The 21512-nt window shown below is 39.7% G+C and overlaps 1 protein-coding gene across 1 annotated transcript in view; it reads left to right on the plus strand.

The window, feature by feature from the left end:
- syne1a (spectrin repeat containing, nuclear envelope 1a) overlaps positions 1-21512 on the plus strand; it is a 207901-nt gene that overhangs the window by 43528 nt on the left and 142861 nt on the right. Inside the window, 12 exon segments of the mRNA XM_046836299.1 lie at positions 58-236; positions 1491-1687; positions 1847-1956; positions 3049-3087; positions 6756-6863; positions 12216-12353; positions 15144-15308; positions 15436-15548; positions 15882-16050; positions 16410-16506; positions 18567-18763; positions 19469-19633. Of these exon segments, the coding sequence (XP_046692255.1) occupies positions 58-236; positions 1491-1687; positions 1847-1956; positions 3049-3087; positions 6756-6863; positions 12216-12353; positions 15144-15308; positions 15436-15548; positions 15882-16050; positions 16410-16506; positions 18567-18763; positions 19469-19633 (1677 nt within the window).

Below are 21512 nucleotides of genomic sequence, written 5' to 3' on the forward strand. Positions count from 1 at the left end.
TGTTAGCAGTTTGACTGAAAGAGTATCATCTGCTCACACACTGTTTTCTATCTGTAGATTGAGGAACTCACCAGCACTCTACCACCTCAGAATGTACAGACCAGCAGCACATCCTCAGTGGACAGCTCCAACAGCACTGAGGCCAACAGCCCACCTGTCAAACGCAAGCCCCGCCTCTCTTTTCAGGGTGGAGCCAAGAAAGCTCTGCTTAAATGGGTTCAGAAAACTGCAACCAAGTATGAATTTAGTTTACACTCTGATTCCTAATTCACATCCCCATTTCCTTTATACTTCAGTTACTGAAATAATCCAGAGGTCACATGATCAGGGACGCCTTAAAGACCCGATCCTGAATATTTACACTCTGGATTAACTCTCTTTCTGTGTCTTTTTCTTCCTTCTTTCCATCCTTTCTTCCTTTTTTCCTTTCTTCTTTTCTTTTCCTTCCTTCCTTCCTTCCTTCCTTCCTTCCTTCCTTCCTTCCTTCCTTCCTTCCTTCCTGCTTTCTTCCTTCCTTGCTTTGTCCCTTCTTTCTTTTTATTTTCTTTCTTTCTTTGTCCTTCCTTCCTTCCTTCCTTCCTTCCTTCCTTCCTTCCTTCCTTCCAATTTCTTTTCCTTCCTTCCTTCCTTTCTTTCTTTCTTCCTTCCTTCCAATTTCGTTCTTTTTCCTTCCTTCCTTCCTTCCTTCCTTCCTTCCTTCCTTTCTTTCTTTCTTTCTTCTTTTCTTTCTTTCTTTCTTTCTTTCTTTCTTCCTTCCTTCCTTCCTTCCTTCCTTCCTTCCTTCCTTCCAATTTCTTTCTTCCTTCCTTCCTTCCTTCCTTCCTTCCTTCCTTCTTCCTTCCTTCCTTCCTTCCTTCCTTTCTTTCTTTCTTCCTTCCTTCCAATTTCTTTCTTCCTTCCTTCCTTTCTTTCTTTCTTTCTTTCTTTCTTTCTTTCTTTCTTTCTTTCTTTCTTTCTTTCTTTCTTTCTTTCTTTCTTTCTTTCTTCCTTCCTTCCTTACTTCCTGCTTTTTCCCTTCTTTCTTTTTATTTTCTTCCTTTCTTTGTCCTTCCTTCCTTCCTTCCTTCCTTCCTTCCTTCCTTCCTTCCTTCCTTCCTTCCTTCCTTTCTTACTTAGTCTTTTCTTTCCTCCTTCTCTGCTTTATTCACTACCAGGTCGGTTCTAGACATGTTATGTTGTTAGTAGGTTGAGATCATCATTTTAAAGTAAAGGAACAGTTTGGTGTAATATTGAACATCTAAATGTTGTTTTGTTATAAAATGTAGCAGCCAATAATTTTTTTAAAAAGTATGAAAGTGTGAATTCTTTTATACTATTCTTCATGTTCTAATATTCTTCTGTACTAAAAAGCTTTTTATTGTCCAATAAATAACATTTGTTTTGACTTATTAAAAACCCTACTTGTTTGGTTTCAAGCACATACAATCTTTTTTCGAATACAGTAAAAATGTCACACACTTGTAATTTGTATTCCTTCTTTGGGATTACAGGAGGCTGGGTCTGGACGTCAGGGATTTCGGACCTAGCTGGCGTTCCGGTGTAGCGTTCCACGCCGTCATTTTTGCAATGCGTCCTCAGCTGGTTGATATGGAGCGCGTGTGGAACCAACCCAACCGAGCCAACCTGGAGGAGGCGTTCTCATTGGCCGAGAGGGAGCTGGGCATCCCACGCCTTCTCGACCCTGAGGGTAAATATAGTCCTTCTCAATGATTACAGGAATCTTTAGTGTGAATGACTTTTAGCAATTAAATAATTATAAATAAAAATACATAATATTTTTGTGTAAGATTAGATTATGGGTATTATATTATTTTTTAATGTATTATAATACTATAATGTGTTTTAGATGTGGATGTTGACAAGCCGGACGAGAAGTCCATCATGACGTACGTGGCTCAGTTCCTGAAGCATCATCCGGACGCTGCGGAAAGGGAGAGCTTCAAAAATGAGGATGAGGTACGATTATTTTTAACACCTTTGACCCTCAAACCTGATATGTTGTGTTGTATGTTATACGATGCAGATTTTGACCTGTTCTAGTGCTCCTGCTGCTACCAGTACAATTAGATTCTGTTATTTAAGCAATCAGTGTTTTTATATATATATATATATATATATATATATATATATATATATATATATATATATATATATGTACATACACTGTGTAGGCAGAAGTATTGGGACACTTGACATTTCTAGCCATATGTAGTTCTTCCCCAAACTGTTCCTACAAAGTCTAAAGCACAATATGTATATTACTGTATACTGGACGTGTTTGGAGGTGTACCCTTTAATTGAACTAGAAGACGTAAACCTGTTCCAGCATGACAATGCCCCCTGAAACCAGCTCCATGAACAGTAGATGTTGGATTGGAAGATCTTCTCCAAAAGAGCTCTAAAACCTATTGAAAAACATTTGGGATGAATGTGAATGCTGACTGCACCCCAGATCTCCTCATCTCTCCTACTGTACATCAGTACCGAACTTTACTAACCCCCCCTGTGTTTAAATGAATCTCCATAAATCTCCACAAAATCTAGTGCAACATCAACCTTAAAAAAAAAGGTCAGGTGTCTTATAGTCAGGTGTCCACAAACTTTTTGTCCACACACACACACACACACACACACACACACACACACACACACACACATATATATATATATATATATATATATATATATATATATATATATATATATATATATATATATATAAATGTAATGTTAGATTGACTCTGTTTTCCTGTACATTCGCTTAAGCCCATGATCGCATGATTTCAGGGTTTATACTTTCACCTTGTGTCTTACTTAAATCCTTTCTTTCTTTCTTTCTATCTTTCTTTCTTTCTTTCTTTCTTTCTTTCTTTCTTTCTTTCTTTCTTTCTTCTTTCTTTCTTTCTTTCTTTCTTTCTTTCTTTCTTTCTTTCTTTCTTTCTTTCTTTCTTTCTCTCTCTCTCTCTCTCTCTCTCTCTAATTTTCCTTTAATAACCTGCTGTGTTGTCCTTTTTCTTTTCGCTCGTCATGCCTGCCTGTGTCCTGTAGTTTGGCTTTGCACCTCCTGTCTTTGGAGAAATGTCAGAGGTAGGCTCTTTCAGCGCCCGGAGGTTCCCGGATACATTTATTTAATTATTTTCCCCTTTTGCTCGAATTACCTCCGTTTACAAACACCGTGTATGTGGCTGATTATCCTGTGTACACAGTGCACAGAATTTCCCACAGCCCCCAAAATCCTGTCACGCTTATTATCATTACATTAGCTCCACAGCTCGACTGCTGATTTGCATAACAATAGGTCCCCTTCGGCGTCCCGCTAGTCGTTGATGATGTTGACAGTCAGACGATAAGCCTCAGAATTCAATAAACAAGGTTTTTCAGAGAGGTTACAGTCATGTCTGACTTCTCCCACCTGCAAAATATCAGACGATTCGGACAAATCAGCTCGGCCTGGTTGGAGCACTGTAGTTAATAGTCTCATTTTAGCGCTAATAAAGCTGACTGGGAGAAATAGAGGAGGTTCCCAATACCTAAATACCAGACTCGAGCAAAGTCAGCTTCTCATTCTTAATTAACACATTCTTAAAAAATTAAGATAAATTAACAAATATATATTTATACATATATACATATATATATATACATATATATATATATATATATATATATATATATATATATATATATATATATATATATATATATATATGTATATATATATATATATATATATATATATATATATATATATATATATATATATATATATATATATATATATATATATATATACAGTGAGGAAAATAGTATTTGAACACCCTGCTATTTTGCAAGTTCTCCCACTTAGAAATTATGGAGGGGTCTAAAATTGTCATCGTAGGTTCATGTCCACTGTGAGAGACATAATCTAAAAAAAAAAATCCAGAAATCACAATGTATGATTTTTTAACTATTTATTTGTATGATGCAGCTGCAAATAAGTATTTGAACCAATGTTAATATTTGGTACAGTAGCCTTTGTTTGCAATTACAGAGGTCAAACGTTTCCTGTAGTTTTTCACCAGGTTTGCACACACTGCAGGAGGGATTTTGGCCCACCTCCACACAGATCTTCTCTAGATCAGTCAGGTTTCTGGCCTGTCACTGAGAAACACGGAGTTTGAGCTCCCTCCAAAGATTCTCTATTGGGTTTAGGTCTGGAGACTGGCTAGGCCACGCCAGAACCTTGATATGCTTCTTACAGAGCCACTCCTTGGTTATCCTGGCTGTGTGCTTCGGGTCATTGTCATGTTGGAAGACCCAGCCTCGACCCATCTTCAATGCTCTAACTGAGGGAAGGAGGTTGTTCCCAAAATCTCGCAATACATGGCCCCGGTCATCCTCTCCTTAATACAGTGCAGTCGCCTGTCCCATGTGCAGAAAAACACCCCAAAGCATGATGCTACCACCCCATGCTTCACAGTAGGGATGGTGTTCTTGGATGGTACTCATCATTCTTCTTCCACCAAACACGTTTAGTGGAATTATGACCCAAAAGTTCTATTTTGGTCTCATCTGACCACATGACTTTCTCCCATGACTCCTCTGGATCATCCAAATGGTCATTGGCAAACTTAAGACGTGCCTGGACATGTGCTGGTTTAAGCAGGGGAACCTTCCGTGCCATGCATGATTTCAAACCATGACGTCTTAGTGTATTACCAACAGTAACCTTGGAAACGGTGGTCCCAGCTCTTTTCAGGTCATTGACCAGCTCCTCCCGTGTAGTTCTGTGCTGATTTCTCACCTTCCTTAGGATCATTGAGACCCCACGAGGTGAGATCTTGCATAGAGCCCCAGTCCGAGGGAGATTGACAGTCATGTTTAGCTTCTTCCCTTTTCTAATAATTGCTCCAACAGTGGACCTTTTTTCACCAAGCTGCTTGGCACTTTCCCTGTAGCCCTTTCCAGCCTTGTGGAGGTGTACAATTTTGTCTCTAGTGTCTTTGGACAGCTCTTTGGTCTTGGCCATGTTAGTAGTTGGATTCTTACTGATTGTATGGGGTGGACAGGTGTCTTTATGCAGTTAACGACCTCAAACAGGTGCATCTAATTTAGGATAATAAATGCAGTGGATTTGGACATTTTAAAGGCAGACTAACAGGTCTTTGAGGGTCAGAATTCTAGCTGATAGACAGGTGTTCAAATACTTATTTGCAGCTGTATCATACAAATAAATAGTTAAAAAATCATATATTGTGATTTCTGGATTTTTTTTTTTAGATTATGTCTCTTACAGTAGACATGCACCTACGATGACAATTTCAGACCCCTCCATGATTTCTAAGTGGGAGAACTTGCAAAATAGCACGGTGTTTAAATACTTATTTTCCTCACTGTATATATATATATATATATATATATATATATATATATATATATATATATATATATATATATATATATATATATATATTAGTGAAATGGTACACAAAATATTCATGGTTTGATTCAGTTAAATTTCGGTACGGTTGGGTGGAGAAATGCAAAACATTGCTTGTCATTTTTTATTAATGCAGTTTATTATTATTATTAACATTTGTGCTCATTAACAGGTTACATTTTTTCATTTTTCATAATTTCAACAATTATAAATAAAACGCTTGCTTGGTTAAATAATATATAAAATAATATTTTATAATATTTTATAAAGATAAAATGAATCAAATTAGTGCAAAACACTTTTTTATTCTATTGATTCATTTGATCAAACTGATTAAATACGTTTGAGTAAATGGAAAAAATGTAATTGAATTGTAATACCGACAGATGTGTATGTAACTGTTCTTCTTATTTCATCAGACTTTAACAAATGTCTTTATTACTTCTATCCTTCATTCATTCACTCCCTCGATATGTGGAAGTGTCAGGATTTTCTCCTTTTAAAAGAAATTCTTGAATATGGAAACTGGAGATACAACGCTAAAGAATCCATATAACTAGTGTTATCCGCTAGCCACTTCCTGGTTAGCGGCTAATGCTAGCACTGTGTATTCTAGCGTTTTCAAATTGTATTTCCGGTACAGAGCGAGTGGCCACAGTGACACTGCGCTAACTCTAGTTTCTTTTTTATACCCCTGGCATTGTTGTGTATGTTTTTAAGTTTATTAGTAATTAAAAAAATGCACTTGAAGTGCAAGGCAGAGACTAAACAATCTTGGTGTCTGCCACCTAATACTTTTCTGAGTGAACTAAGATTGTAACTATGTTCCTCACGTGAAAAGACTGCACACATGTACCGAACCGAAAGCCCTGTACTGAAAGATTTCAGTACAAATACGTGTACCATTACACCCCTACTATATATATATATATACATACACACAAACACACATGCACATTTGTTCATCTTGATTGAATTCGCAGAACGATGTTTGCCCAGGTGGCGATGCTAACTAACAGGAACTGTCAAGTCACCCCCATTTACCCCACCCCCTCCCTCTCCCTCCCCCTCCTGTCAGCTTCAGCCCCCCGTGGAGTGGGCGTTTTGGGGTAAATGCACACGGTGATGAAAAGAAATATCTCACCCAGCATGACGTCTCCTTATAGCTGTAAATTGGACCAAAGTCGATCTGGGATTGAACTCTGTATTGTAATTACACCCATGCTGTGCAAACTTACTCTGTGTAACAAAACTGAGGTTTTTTAAAATAACATTTTAGTCCAGGATGTGAGGATTTATTTGCTCAATGTTTTAATATCACTCTGTTTGTCAGCGTGAACAGAGGAGCGTTCTGAGGGAGCTGAAGGTCTGGGCGGATCAGATGATCAGGGATTGCGCTGAGGCTCGGGCTGATGCCCGGGATCTCGGTCAGCATTATCAGGTACGTCATAATTAGTGCTGTCAAAATGAAAGCAGTATAATGCAAATTCATTTGAAAAAATATAAATAAATAAATGAATATAAAAGTGGCAAAATTATAACCTTTAACGCAACACACATTTACATTTACATTTACATTTACACATTTACACATTCACATTCACAAAATCCTTTCTTTAGTCATATATTTCAAAGAAATAAACACTACCAGAGAATTATTTTTAATCACTAAACATTTGTTTTACTGATGTACCAAGTCTTAAATCAGCACCCAAATCCGCTGTTATGCACACGTCCGGCAATTAAAACCGTCCGTGTGGAAACAAAACAATTGTTCTGTTTGGTGGTGGTGTCATGATTATTTACGTAATTTAAAACACCATAATTACTATAAAATATTTACAATAACATTTTGTCTGTATTCTCCATGTTGAGTTTGGTTTTACTAATAATAAACATACATTTGCATAAAGCATCAAAATTTGTTCATGCACATGTTTATTTGAGTATTAAAAACTTATAAAAATAAGTCGGAATCAGATTCACAATATTTTATTGATCCTTTAGGAAAATTGTTGCTTTGCAGTTGCTCGAATTAAATTGGAGTAAAGATAAAAGTAAAATTATAATAATAAAAAAAGTAAATATACACAACGTTATATATTGTAAAAAATATATATATAAGCTGAACCAGATCAGACTACAATGATAGTTGTTATAAATGCAGACTTTTTCTAATACTCTATAGTTTCTGTAGTAACAGCTCATTTAGAGGGTGGTAAGAATGGAAGTGTTGATACGGAATGCAAAAATGTTTTGTAAGGACCCTCCAGTGTAAGTTTGGTTTTCCTGTAATGTGATTGGAGGAAACAAACAAATTTCTTTTTTAATTATTATAATTTTTTATTTATTTCTGACAAAAAGAGAAACGCTGAACACACTATTTATAGCTTATAGCAGAACAGAAATTTACATTATTCGTAGTTGAAATTATTAAATGCATCCAAAGTGCATTTTACGAAATCGCTTTTATGAAAATTGTGAATGGTATCACATTGCTGAAAGAGTCTGTTATATGACATTTAAGGAACTAAGGGATTTGTGACCACATATTGGTGATGGACAGGTTGACGGACGAGGTCAGACAGGAGTCTCTGTGGGCCATGATGTTTGCGGATGATATTGTGATTTGAGGTGAGAGCAGGGAGCAGGTTGAGAAGAGCCTGAAGAGGTAGAGGTATGTGCTGGAAAAAGGAAATAAAAGTCAGTAGGAGTAAGACAGAGTACGTGTGTGTGAATAAGAGGGAGGGCAGTGAAGTGGTGGGGTTGCAGGGAGAAGAGGTGGAGAAGGTGGAAGAGTTCAGGTACCTAAGGTCAACATTGCAAAGTAATGGAGAGTGTGTTAGAGAAGTGTAGAAAATAGTGCTTGCAGGGTGGAGAAGAGTGATAGGAGGAGTGATTTGTGATAGAAGGGTATCTGCAAGAGTGAAAGGGACTGTGGTGAGACCATCTCTAGATTACGTACTGTATGTAACCCTAGTTCCCTGAGGAAACGAGATGCTCGAAATGCTTTGGGAACGCCTCGCATTGTCCACGCTCTAAATCACATGTGAAATCCAGCCAATAGGCAAGTCTTGACATCATCGCCGGGCGCCGTCACGTAAACCAGGAATTTACAAAATGTAGCGACATTAGCTTGTGAAAAAGAGAAGGTAAGCGCTGCAGGGATGCAGGGAGTATAGCTTGTTGACGCAGTGTCTCGAACTAGGGTTAACCTAGAGACATTCCCTTTTAGGAACTCAAGCTGCGTCGAATCGCTTTGGGAACGAGTGTCCAATCACGCCATACTGACTAGTCGGTGCCTATTGTGTCTGAGCACCATCAGCGTGCATGGCAGAGGAGCCAGGAGTGTCTCTGACGTTGAGGTCGTAAAACCTGATGAAGGTCAAAGGGGTGGACCAGCCCGCAGCGTTGCATATGTCCTGTAGGGGAACCACCATGGACCAGGCCATAGAGGCCTCCATAGTCCGGGTTAAATTAACCTTGCCTCTAAAAGGACTGGGATGACCAGACTCATAACAACTCATAAAGGCATCCACTATTCATCTGCTGAGAGTCTGCTTATTGGCAGAAAAACCTTTCCTATTTGGGCAATAGCAGACAAACAGCTGTTCTGACTTTCTCCACGGACTCGTCCTGTGGAGATATGTATCCAGTGTTTGCACTGGACACAGTCAATTTTGCTTTTCCTGGTCTGGGGCTAGGAAAGGAGGAGGGCAGAATGCCTGCAAAAGGACAGGTCGTAAGGGAGCCATAGGCACCTTAGGTACATACCCAGGTTTAGGTAGAGAAAAGCACTAGCCATGCCAGGGGTAAATCTAGGAGAGATGGAGCCACAGACAAAGCCTGTGGGTCCCCAGCTCTCTTAAGGTAGGATATTGCCAAAATACGGCCAAATCCCACACAGGCACTCTGGGTCGTATGCTGGGCCTCAGCCTCCGGGTGCCACGTAGGAAACGTGTCACAAGAGCGTGTTTCCCTAGCGACAGGGTAGAATAGGCCGCGATAGCGGACACGTAAATCTCTAGGGTGGACGGGGCCAACCCTGTGGCAAACTGTTCCTGCAAGAACTCCAGAACTGACCCACCCGGGCAGCTGACTGGGTCTAACTGGTGGTGCTCACACCACGTGGTAAACATCTGCCATCTAGCGGCATATGACCTCCTCATGGAGGGAGCTCTGGAATGGAGGATGGTCTCAACTACCTCAGTAGAGAGTGGCCTCAGGGGCCACAGTCATAGCTTCCATAACTCTGGGCGGGGCTAAACTAGGGTTCCCCCTGCCTACCTTGCCTCAAAAGGGTGTCTGCTCTCCAGTTCAACCGGCCCGGGATGTAAACTGCTCTCAATGAGATAAGTTTCCCTAGGGACCATTGGAGAATTAGGATAGGACCACGGGGAGCGGAGACCATGTATGAGACCACCGACATGTTGTCCATACGGACCAGCACACGGCGATCGCTCAGGTCACCAGAGCGAGTGCTTTCCTCTGGGAACAGGAGCTCGGCTCAACAGGGGAGGCTGGAGAGGACTCATCCGTCTCCATGCTTTCTGCTAGGTCGGCCTGTGAGCCTTACGACCTTAGGCACCACTTTGCCTCGCGAAAGCGGGACCTAAACCGCGAGGGACATCACTCTCCTCAAAGAGTGATTGTCAGGGATCCACCAGCCACAACCTCGCCAAACCCTCCAATCACTCCAAGCAGCTCACCAACTTACTAATCATCCACACCTGGTCCAAATCAGTCACCACACTATAAAGACCCCGTTTATCCACATGCCCATGGTCCGTTCTACAGCTTAGGCTTACGAACATTCAGGACTGCCCAAACTACTCCGTTTGGTTTCGCTTGGTTTACAAGATTCTGTGTGTTATCTGTTCTCAATCTGCCACAGTTATTCTCTTAGTTCAGTTTACCCTAGTTGGGTGCTCTTTTTTTTTTCGTGCTTTCTGCCTTGCCCTTTTGTTTTCTCATTAAAAGGCCATTGTTGAATTCACTTGGTTTCCAGTACGTTTTTAGCGCCTGACAGTGATCTCCGGGAGCGGAGTGTGCGTATAGCCATATGGCTACGGTCGCTCTTGGGAGCCGATTGAGCATGCTCTACACCCAAGCAAACAACACATAGCTCATGTCCCCCCGTAATGAAACGGTGGCAAGGAGAGACACACATGCGAAAATGTGTTTGCCTTTTAGCCATGGTTGCACAGATTCACACACAAAGCGCTTACCTGGACAATCAGAAGCTAATTCCAGCCATTTTGTAGCTTCCTGGTTTACGCGGCGTCGCCTGCCGATGACATCACGGCTTGCCTATTGGCCGGATTTTAACATGTGATTCAAAGCGTGGACAACACGAGGCGTTTCCAAAGCGTTTCGACGCAGCGTCTAGTTCCTGAAAGGGAACTGCGATGTTGTATGGTTTAGAAACAGTGGCATTGAGTAAAAGACAGGAGGTGGAGCTGGAGGTAGCAGAGCTGAAGATGTTGAGAATTTTGTCGGGAGTGACGAGGATGGAAAGGATTAGAAATGAATTTATTAGAGGGACAGCGCATGTAGGACGTTTTGGAGACAAGGTAAGGAAAGCGAGATTGAGATGGTTTGGACATGTGCAGAGGAGGGACGTGGTATATTGGTAGTAGAATGCTGAGGGTGGACCAGGATAGAGAAAAGGAGGAAGACCAAGGAGCAGGGTTTATGTATGTGGACCTTCTAATTAGAAGTCCAACATCTTAACCAATGAGTTTCCACCTCCCTCTTACCATCATAGGAGAAAAGTGTGTAGCTACAGTGTCTTCTTTCTTGATATAAAAAGTACTATATAACAATATTATACACATCTTTAAATATGATCCGATGGTTTCAGGATGATCCCTGGAAGATTCATTCAGCCACAAGGGTGTGAGTAAAGTCAGGTACTGATGTAGGTGAGGAGTTCTGGGGGGCAGGTGTCAGCATTCACATTCTTCCCAAAGGTGTTCTAAAGGATTACAGCTCTACAGCAGGAGATCTTCCACTCCAAACCATGTAAAGCAGATGTTTATGGAGCTGGCTTTGTGCATAAGGATAATGTCATGCTTGAACAGGTTTGGGTCTCCTAGTTCAAGTGAAAGGAAAATTTCCTGTTACAGCATCCAAAGACATCTGATACCATTGTCACCATCTTTGTGGTAACAGTTTGGGGAAGAACCACATACAACTAAACTTAATCTTAAAAGAAGTCACAATCTGGTCAAATAGTTGTTTTCCCTCCTAATAGCTTTCTTAGTGTCGAATGTACATTATATAGACAAAAGTACTGGGACACCTGACATTTCCAACAAAATGTGGTTCCTCCCCAAACCTTTAGCAAACCAAGAGGCACAAAATTTCACAGGACTACTTTAGATGAGGGAACATGGCATTTTCTCTTCACTCGAACTAGAAGACTCAAAACGGTTCCTGCATTCCCTGTGCACAAAGCCACCATGAACATATGGTTTACTTGGGTTGGTGTGGAAGATCTTCTGCTATAGTGCTTTTGAACATGATGACTGTGAACACTAAATGCACCCCAGGCCTCCTCACATCACCTACATCAGTACCTGATTTTACTAACACCCTTGTAGCTAAATGAATCTTCACAAAATCTAGTGGAACATCTTCCCAGAAGAGTGGAGGTCCTTATTACAGCAAATGGAGACTAAATGTGAAATGGGATGTTCAAAAAGTACAAGTCTTGTGTATACTGAAGCACTAGAGCTGAGTTTTAATTGTTCCTAATTGTGGTATATGTTGCCCTGTTGGTGTTTCTCAGGTCTTTAAGCATTACCGTGTGCAGTATGAGATGAGGAGGAGACAAGTGGAGTCCTGTATTCAATCCGTTCAGAAGGATGGCATGCTCACTTCAGACCAAGCTCTGGTTAAACAAGCCTGGGAGAGACTTACTGCTAGGGTAACCCATATACACAGACACACACACACTATACATCCTTACAGGAAATAACAATGCTACATTAAACCTTTGTGGTTCATTGTTCAATGAACAGGGCTACATTGGGACTTCATAACACGTTACCTATACATCATTAATGTCCTGGTGGATGATTTATGCAAAGATCATATCAAAACCTTGTCCGTTTTCTAGTTTTATAACTTTGCGATGATGTTGAGGAGCTAGTGGAGATAGAAGTGAACAAAGAAATCCTGCATTACACCAGGTTCATGCATACTCCAGGGGCAGGCGGTATCTCAGTGGTTAAGTCTTTGAGAAAGTTCGGGATTCAAGTTTCAGTGTGGCTAAACTTTTTCAAGTTCAATTTAAATGTATTTTTATAGCGTTTTTCACATTGGACATTGTTTCAAAGCAGCTTTACAGAATGTAAGAATTATAGAACATATAAATAAGTGAACAATGTGTATTTATCTCTAATGAGCAAACCTGGAGAGACTGTCGCAAGGAAAATCTCCTTTAGATGGTATGAGGAAGAAACTTTAAGAGAGGAACCAGACCCAGTCCTCATCTGAGTGACAGCAAGAGTGTGATTATAAATCATTCAAACGAAATACCGGAGGGTAAAAAATATCATGAGCACCAGAGTGTGTGATTAGTAGTAATGTCCTTTCCTCAGTCAGTTGGCGTTGTGGAACCAGGAGCTCCTGAGCAATAAATTAGCTCAACATCTGAGATCATTTAAGATTCGACACCAACTACTGCATGCCAGAACCTTGAAATGTTTAATGATAGAAAAACAGCATATTCAGAATGGTATTTTTTGGATTATTGATTAGGAGGTTGAAGTCTAATGTCTGAAATCTTCATGGAATGGAATCCAACTGAAGCTGGAACATCTCTAGATTGCTCGGAATCCTCGGGTTGGCCGGCATCTTTTCTTTAAAGGTCCAAGATCTTTGTGAGGTGGGACGCAATCGGAGGTGACGCAACCTCTAGATACCTTGGGAACCTTGCAGGGATCCAAACCAACACTCTTTGGAATGAAAATGGACTGGGAGGACTTGAGCAAGGCTCTTAACCCTCTATGCTCCAGGGTTGATGTATCATAGTAAATATGCAAAGATTTTATGCGAAAGAATTTGTCTGTGCTGTAACAGCAGTGCTGCAGTGCAGAAGTGCAGCGTTCGTCTCTGCACAAAGTCTGTTTTTACTGCACACCCTGAATTTACACTCGAGTCTCCATCAGTGAACAGATGGTAACCTCAACAATGATAGAACTATAAGGAATGGACATCCGTGTAACTCAGATAAGGATTGAGTCTGGTTCCTCTCAAGGTTTCCTCCTCCTGCCATCTCAGAGACTTTTCCTTTGCCACAGTCACCACTAGCTCGTTAATTAGAGATAAACTTAGAGACTAATTTATACATTGTATACATTATATTTGTTATCTGTTTATTTTTAGAAAACTGATTTTGGCATAAGGTCCATTATTAAAAGTGATATACAGTAAATTTGAATTAGAGTTTCTATTAAAAATTAACACAGTTTGACATTAACATTTAGCCATTTCAACATAAATGTTTAGAATTACTACACTAGTAGAAGTAAACTACTATTGTTTACGGTCATCTTATAATTTCACACTGTAAAAAGTCCTCATCTGGTTAAGACTCACAATGTTATGTCTATAAATCGTACTGATCATATTTTAAGAATAAAATACTATGCGAGAGCAGATTGTGTAAGATTATTATGATTGTTCAAGATTCTTTATCATTTTTTTCTTACTTAGTCAAGCTTAAAGTAACCTGCAAATTGAGATTAATTATCATCAGAGACATCTTTTAAGACTTTATTTTAGCTATAATAACTGGTTTTAAAATTGCCCAGTACAGTGCAGCCTCAATCTTTGTGGGGGTTACGTTCTAATACCCCTCACGAGTAACAAAAAATGGTGAGGTTTTGACTCCACTTTTGATGGTTCCATTTTTCAAGAGGGAATTGTACATGTACTGTAGTGTAAACTCAACAAGAATTGTGAATTACTTGTTATAAATGTTTTATTTACTATTTTAAATGAATAATACAATAAATAAATCGTTTTTTGAACATTTTAATGTAATTTTTTACTACAAACTTTAAATGTTACTCGGAACTTTTGAGCCACTTGCGGCTTCACGTCATCAGATTTTTCATGAGTTACCCTCAGTCCGGTTCCAAACAAATAGTCGCAAACTATTGAGGTCACGAGTATCGAGGTTCCACTGTTATAACTAGTTTTATTGACTGCTTGTAATAAGTGTCTTATTTTGAGATGTTTTGTTCTTTTCTAAAGCCTAGATATGTTTTCTTATTTCAAGTGTACAGTAATTGGTGTATCTTACTGCAGATCATTTGACTTCTAATTTTTAGTTAGTTTAGTCAAGTTGTAGTTTATTTCAGATATGTTTTTCCAGTGTAACCTGAGGGAAAGCAAAAAAAAGAAATCGTCAAACAGAGAGAATCACTATGATGAAAATAACCTACAATGGTTGTTTGGAGTAAAAATAATGGAGATTTCGTAACTCTGAAGCTTGCCGTAGCTTTACTCGTAGTTGAATGTCAACTGTAGTTAGTACGATATTTAAAATATCCATTTGCAAAAGAAACAAAATATAGAATAATAAAAAAAAGTAATACAAACTATAATGTGCTGCTTAAGGAATATAATCAGCGATGGACCAGATACTATGTGCTGACTGCAATTAATTATATTGAAACCAACATAAACCAAAATAAATTCTCTTCAGCTTCTGGATTGGCATATGCAGCTGGATGGTGGGTTGCCAGATCCTCTGGGTTCTATAGGTGTGTGGCTCCACCAGGCAGAGAAAATCCTCAGAGAGGACCTGGTTCCTGAGCAGAGCCACGAGGAGACGGCGAATGCCATCCACCGAACGCGGCAACTCCATCAGGTAGATGAGAAATCACAGCGGGGGAGAGGAGGTTGTGGGGAGGAGAAGGGAAATGAGGGATGGGGTGTCTGAGCAGGAGAATAGCAGGACTGAGCGTGATGGATGTGTATGGCTTTGTTTACCGCAGGAGGTCCTCGGCCTCTGCGAAACGCACCAGCAGACCTTCCGGCGTTTCCACAGGGACAGGAGCGTCGCTGGCGTTCTCTTACCTGCCGAGCAGCTCCAAGACATGGCAGAGAGGTGTGTGTGTGTGTGTGTGTGTGTGTGTGTGTGTGTAAGAAAGATAAAAACGTGCCAAGACGTGTTCAAGTGGTGAATCCATCCAAAAGCGAAATTTGAGAAGAAATTGTTCAAACAAGACAAGCTACCGGTATTCCAAAGCCTTCAGTGGTGTCCTGAGAAAAAAAACAGCTATTAAATCCATATGAATATATTTGAGCTTGTGCAGTTCGCTACAGATTCGGGTTGCGTGTTCTGACTAGTGCACTCTCTGACCGTCCAATCAAAGAACATGAAATGCATACTCCTTCTACAAAAGCTCCTTATTATACTTTTATTTTTTATGTCTAACAGATTAAATTACGTATCTACCTCCTCACACATACATCTGAGCAAACTGCAATTCTGGGAGTCGAGGTACCGCATGCTGGGCTTCCTGTCGCTAGGCGAATCCAAGCTGAAATCCTGGATAATTAAATACGGACGGCGAGAATCGACCGAGCTCCTGCTCCAGAGTTACGTGGTGAGTAAAGAACCATCAGGCTCAAAGAGTTTGATTAAACAAGTATACTGAACATTCATTTAAAATTATTATAGAAAATTATAAAATTCAATTATTATTTGATTAAACTCAAATTTCATGCTACAGCATCCATAGACATCTTATACAATTGTTTAGGAGAAGAACAACATATGCGTATTATTATAATATTGCCATGTTTTATTCTCTTTCCATCTTAGCTGCACCTTTAAATATAGCATTTTTAATATACAATAAAACCTGTTAGGACTCACTGCGAAATCTATCAAAGTTTCGAGATTTTTCGATTTGAATTAACCTGTTGTCCTGTTTGTTTGTTTGTTTGTTTCTTCTGCTCCTAGTCGTTTGTCGAAGGTGAGCATTTCTTCCAAAAGTACGACTCCGTCTATGAGGCTCTCAAGCAGGGCGCCGTGCTTTACATAAGCGCTGATGCTTCAGGCAAGAGTCTATCTATCTATCTATCTATCTATCTATCTATCTATCTATCTATCTATCTATCTATCTATCTGTCTGTCTGTCTGTCTGTCTGTCTGTCTGTCTGTCTGTCTGTCTGTCTGTCTGTCTATCTATCTATCTATCTTCATTTCTGTCTGTCTGTCTATCTATCTATCTATCTATCTATCTATCTATCTATCTATCTATCTATCTATCTATCTATCTATCTATCTATCTTCATTTCTGTCTGTCTGTCTGTCTGTCTGTCTGTCTGTCTGTCTGTCTGTCTGTCTGTCTATCTATCTATCTATCTATCTGTCTGTCTGTCTGTCTGTCTGTCTGTCTTCATTTCTGTCTGTCTGTCTGTCTATCTATCTATCTATCTATCTATCTATCTATCTATCTATCTATCTATCTATCTATCTATCTATCTATCTATCTTAATTTCTATCTATCTATCTATCTATCTATCTATCTATCTATCTATCTATATCTATCTATCTGTCTATCTATCTATCTATCTATCTATATCTATCTATCTATCTATCTATCTATCTGTCTGTCTGTCTATTCCTTCATCCATTCATCAGTGTTACTCTATATGAATGTCTGTCTGTGCATCTGTTTATCTGTCTATCATCCATCCTTCTGCCTGTCTGTCTCTCTCTCTGTCTCTCTTTTTGTGTCTCTCTATTAAGGCATAAACAGATGTTGTAGATATTCTGATATGATTGTATGTAGTTATTGTGAGGAACTCACCCAGAACCTGTTCAGTCCCTCAGATAAATCTGCACACGCACAATTTATTTAGCATTTCCACAAATCAGGGTAATAAAAGCTTGAAATCAGAGCATTTATAAGACAGATATTATCTCAGATATTATGTACACATGGTAACAACATTTCTGAGGTTTATTTGTCTTCTGCGCCCACTGTCTCCGTGTCCTCGGGGTGAAATCCTATCAGACATCGCTCTGAACCTCAGCAAGATCAATCCTTAAGGGACGCGATAGTCAATCAGTCTCAGCCTGCAGCATCCCCTCCTCACACACACACACACACACACACACACACACACACACACACACGTCCACGTACTGTCCCGTCGTTTGTCTCGTTCTCCTCAGGCGTTTGGTAAATGGGTTTTTTTCGAGCCCTGTATTCAGCGGGGAGTTTCACTCCATTAGTGGAGACGTCCTAATGGGTTCCTCTCAGAACCGTAGCCGAAACAAACATGTTGCTCTCACCCTGCCTGTGGCTACAAATGCCATAGAGAAAGCAGGGCACTGCGCTGTGATTGGTCCATGTTTGAGCCAATCACATGAGCCCAGGACATTGTCCATTTTTGTTAAATGTAGCAAAGCAATTTGGGGTTTGTTTTGTCAAGGAACATCTTTAGGCTGTAAAAATAGATGTGTGTGTGTGTGTGTGTGTGTGTGTGTGTGAGAGAGAGAGAAAGTTTCTCAAACCAGCTAAAGGTACAAAAAAACCCCTATAATATAAACTTATCTTCAAAATTTGATATCTAATAATCAGTTTTTCGCATTTTGTTGTATTTTTTTATATATGTATTACACCTTTTCATATTTCTAGAAACCCTTTTTAGAAATGTGCACGTTCATCATATTTAATTTGTATACATCCAAAATCGTGGCGATATCAGATCCACGAGAACGAAACGATCTGTGATTACAGAGTGGGCGGGAAATACTCTGCCTTACCCGTCAATCAGAGCGGACTAACCAATCAGAGACCTTTTTGAGATTGTCCGTGTAGAAGAGGGTGGATGGCACACACTCATTTGTTAACATCGCACTCTGAGACAGCGGTGTGTTTGTTCGCACATGTCTTTCTTGGTTGGTGACAAGGCAGGGGTAAAATGGCAGACGATCAAAATCAGGGCAAAGACGAGGGGGTGGAGAAAGGCAGAATAGGGCAGAAATGTATTATGTGGAGAACCTGGTCCAATCACGCATCAAGTTTGGACATGTTTTTTATTAACAAAACCCTAAAGAGCTAGTGGGCCTGTGTTCAAGTGTGTGTGTGTGTGTGTGTGTGTGTAGTGGAGAAGAGGGTGAAGTGCTTCCTGAGGGATGTGGCGGATCAGTGGAGGAGTCTGGCGGTGGAGATGCGCAGCGTCAGGTCCATGCTGGAGGAGGTGCAGGAGAACTGGGAGAGGTACAGTAACTGCGTGGCGTCTCTGCAGGCCTGGCTGGAGGATGCTGAAGGAGCTCTGAGACAGCCAGAGAACAGTAAACGGGTGAGTGACTGTGGATGATCATAAAGTATCGCTATCTATCTTTCTATCTTTCTTTCTATCTGGAGGAAATTAGAAGCGCAAATTGGCAGTAAATGCGGAATGCAATGCTCAAAAATCACATATCGTACATATGACCAGGTGACCCAATACTTTTGGTATTATAGTGTAACCATAGTGTATAGTATAGTGGAAACAGAGCTCATTACCATAAACCCACATTCTGACCAATGAGATTTCAAGTATCTCTTCTTAAAAAAAATAAATTGAAAGCGTGCTTATTGACAAAAAGCTTTCATGTTAGCACACAGGTCTGGAGTCCGTCTAGACGAGGGCACCATATGATTACTTTGAATAAATTGTCGATCTAAATTGTTGATCCCTATCGTATCGGGAGGTATGTTTATTTGTTTGATAAAACCACGACTGTCGTATAGTATTTTTGTGTACAATCTCAAAAAATGTCATGTATTATTTAAGAATAAATGGTAATAAAATGATCATCTTTTCCGTAATTGACGTACAGTGTTTTACACAGACGTGTGTTATCCTCCTCACACGGGAACTGTAATTAGTCTGTCTGAGTGTAATCCCAGTTCAGCCGCTTTACTGAAATCAGGTCAAAACACTTCCCATCACATTTCTCTCTGTCTCTTTGTCTCTCACACTCCCTCTCATACACACACATACACACACACACATCTGTAGGAGTTCTTCAGGACTCTTTCACACTGGATGGAGAACCACGCCACCATGAATGCTGCAGGAAACTTCCTCATAGAGACGTGCGAAGAAACAGTTGCTCGCGACCTCAAGCACCAGCTGCTGCTCCTCAACGGGAGATGGAGAGATTTATTCAGTAAAGCCAAACAGGTGAAAACCCAGCTCTCAATATTAACCAGGTTAATCGCTTCATGATCCAGGTCTGGGTTTCACAAAACACTTTTACACTTCACTTCACAGCTCCAGATTCAATCCCTCACTCAAGTTTACTGGCTGAATGGAGTTTCACATGTTCTCATTATGTCTGCCTGTATCTTTATCCAGGATCTTTGGTTTCCTCCAACCTCACAAAGTGGGTTGGTGACTCTAAATTGCCCCTAAATGGGAGTGTGGATGAGGCAGAACAAACTTACACAAACCTATGTGTGAACATGTGTGTTCAAGTTATAGTTATATTGAGTTTGTAATCTTGCGTACCAGTGTAGATTTATTCATTACTAGAGATTTAAAGCACGTTTGTAAGTCGCTCTGGATAAGGGCGTCTGCTAAATGCCGCAAATGTAAATGCAAATGTAAACATGTCATGTGCAGAGGAGGGACATGGGGTATATCAGTAGGAGAATGCTGAGGATGGAGCCACCATAAGAAGGAAAAGAGGCCAAGGAGGAGGTTTATGGATGTGGTGAGGGAAGACATGCAGGTAGTTGGTGTGAAAGAGGCAGATGTAGAGTACAGGGGGGTATAAAGACAGATGATCCACTGTGGAGACCACTAATGGGAGTAGCCAAAAGAAGAAGAAGAAGATATTTGATTTATATTGATTGTAAAAGACGAACAGGATTTACACTTTTACTGTAATGTACTGGTGTTTGTATGTTTCTTACTTCATCCATTTTCAGAATGTAGAATTCTGTGTTTTGTCTGTTTTCACTCTCCAACTGAAGATTCACCAGATTCACCTTTGACCTGTTTTAGAGAACTGGTTGATGATTGGTTGATCTGATGCCGTTCACTCGCCTTCATTAGTGACATTCAAGATTCATCTGCACAATTCATCAATTCAACACATTTACAAATAAAAGTTCAATAGAAATGTTGGATGACAGATTCTGACAACTGGTTTTACAATTTTACATTCACTGACTTACAATGAACTGATAATGAGATGTTTTGGGGGTTAAAACTATTCAGGTGAAACCAGTAAAATATATTTTAATCAACATAAACATAAAAAACCTATAAGATAATGTAGGAAACAGCAGAAAACAATCCAATAAATCGATGTACTAAAGCTTTCACAATTTGATCAATGCAACGAGAAATGTTATTATGATGAGCACAAATGACTAAATGACTTGGAGGTTGAACAATAATTTATTAATAATAAATTAAAGTACTCTACCCCACACTGATCACCATTCTTTAAGACTCCCAAGTGGGCTAATCCATTACTTGACTTACCAATTTTCAAGTTACGATGGGATCATCAACACATCTATGTCGTTAGTCGGGGAACTACCTGTACTTCGATTTGGGTTGGCCAATACTTATAAGTTTGTTAAAATAATGTGTGTTCCACTAGACACAAGTAATAGACATTATACGGTCAAATTAATGGTCCATGAACGCTTTCTTTCTATTCTTTTTTAAATATTAAACCATTTACAGTTTTTCTTTTCTGAAATCATCCTTATCTTGAATCTTGAATTTACTAATAAAGGGGAGTGTAAAGCTCTAAAACAGGTCAAAGGTGAATCTCGTGAACCTTCAATTGGTGACAAAACAGAGAATTACAATTTCTGGAAATAGATGAACAACCAAGAAACGAACGAATACCAGTACAGTACAGTAAAAGTGTGAATCCTGTCCTGTCTACTGCAATCAATATAAATCAAATATGCGATCACATAAATTAATTTGTGCTGCTGAAATTCATAGATGCCAAAGAGAAGAAATTCAACTGTGCATTTTTAATCACTGTGATCCAAACCATAATTTATATCAAGAAACTGTGCAGCGTCATACTGAC

The sequence above is a fragment of the Silurus meridionalis genome, chromosome 23 (assembly GCF_014805685.1).
Source record: "Silurus meridionalis isolate SWU-2019-XX chromosome 23, ASM1480568v1, whole genome shotgun sequence".
Taxonomy (NCBI): Eukaryota; Metazoa; Chordata; class Actinopteri; order Siluriformes; family Siluridae; genus Silurus; species Silurus meridionalis.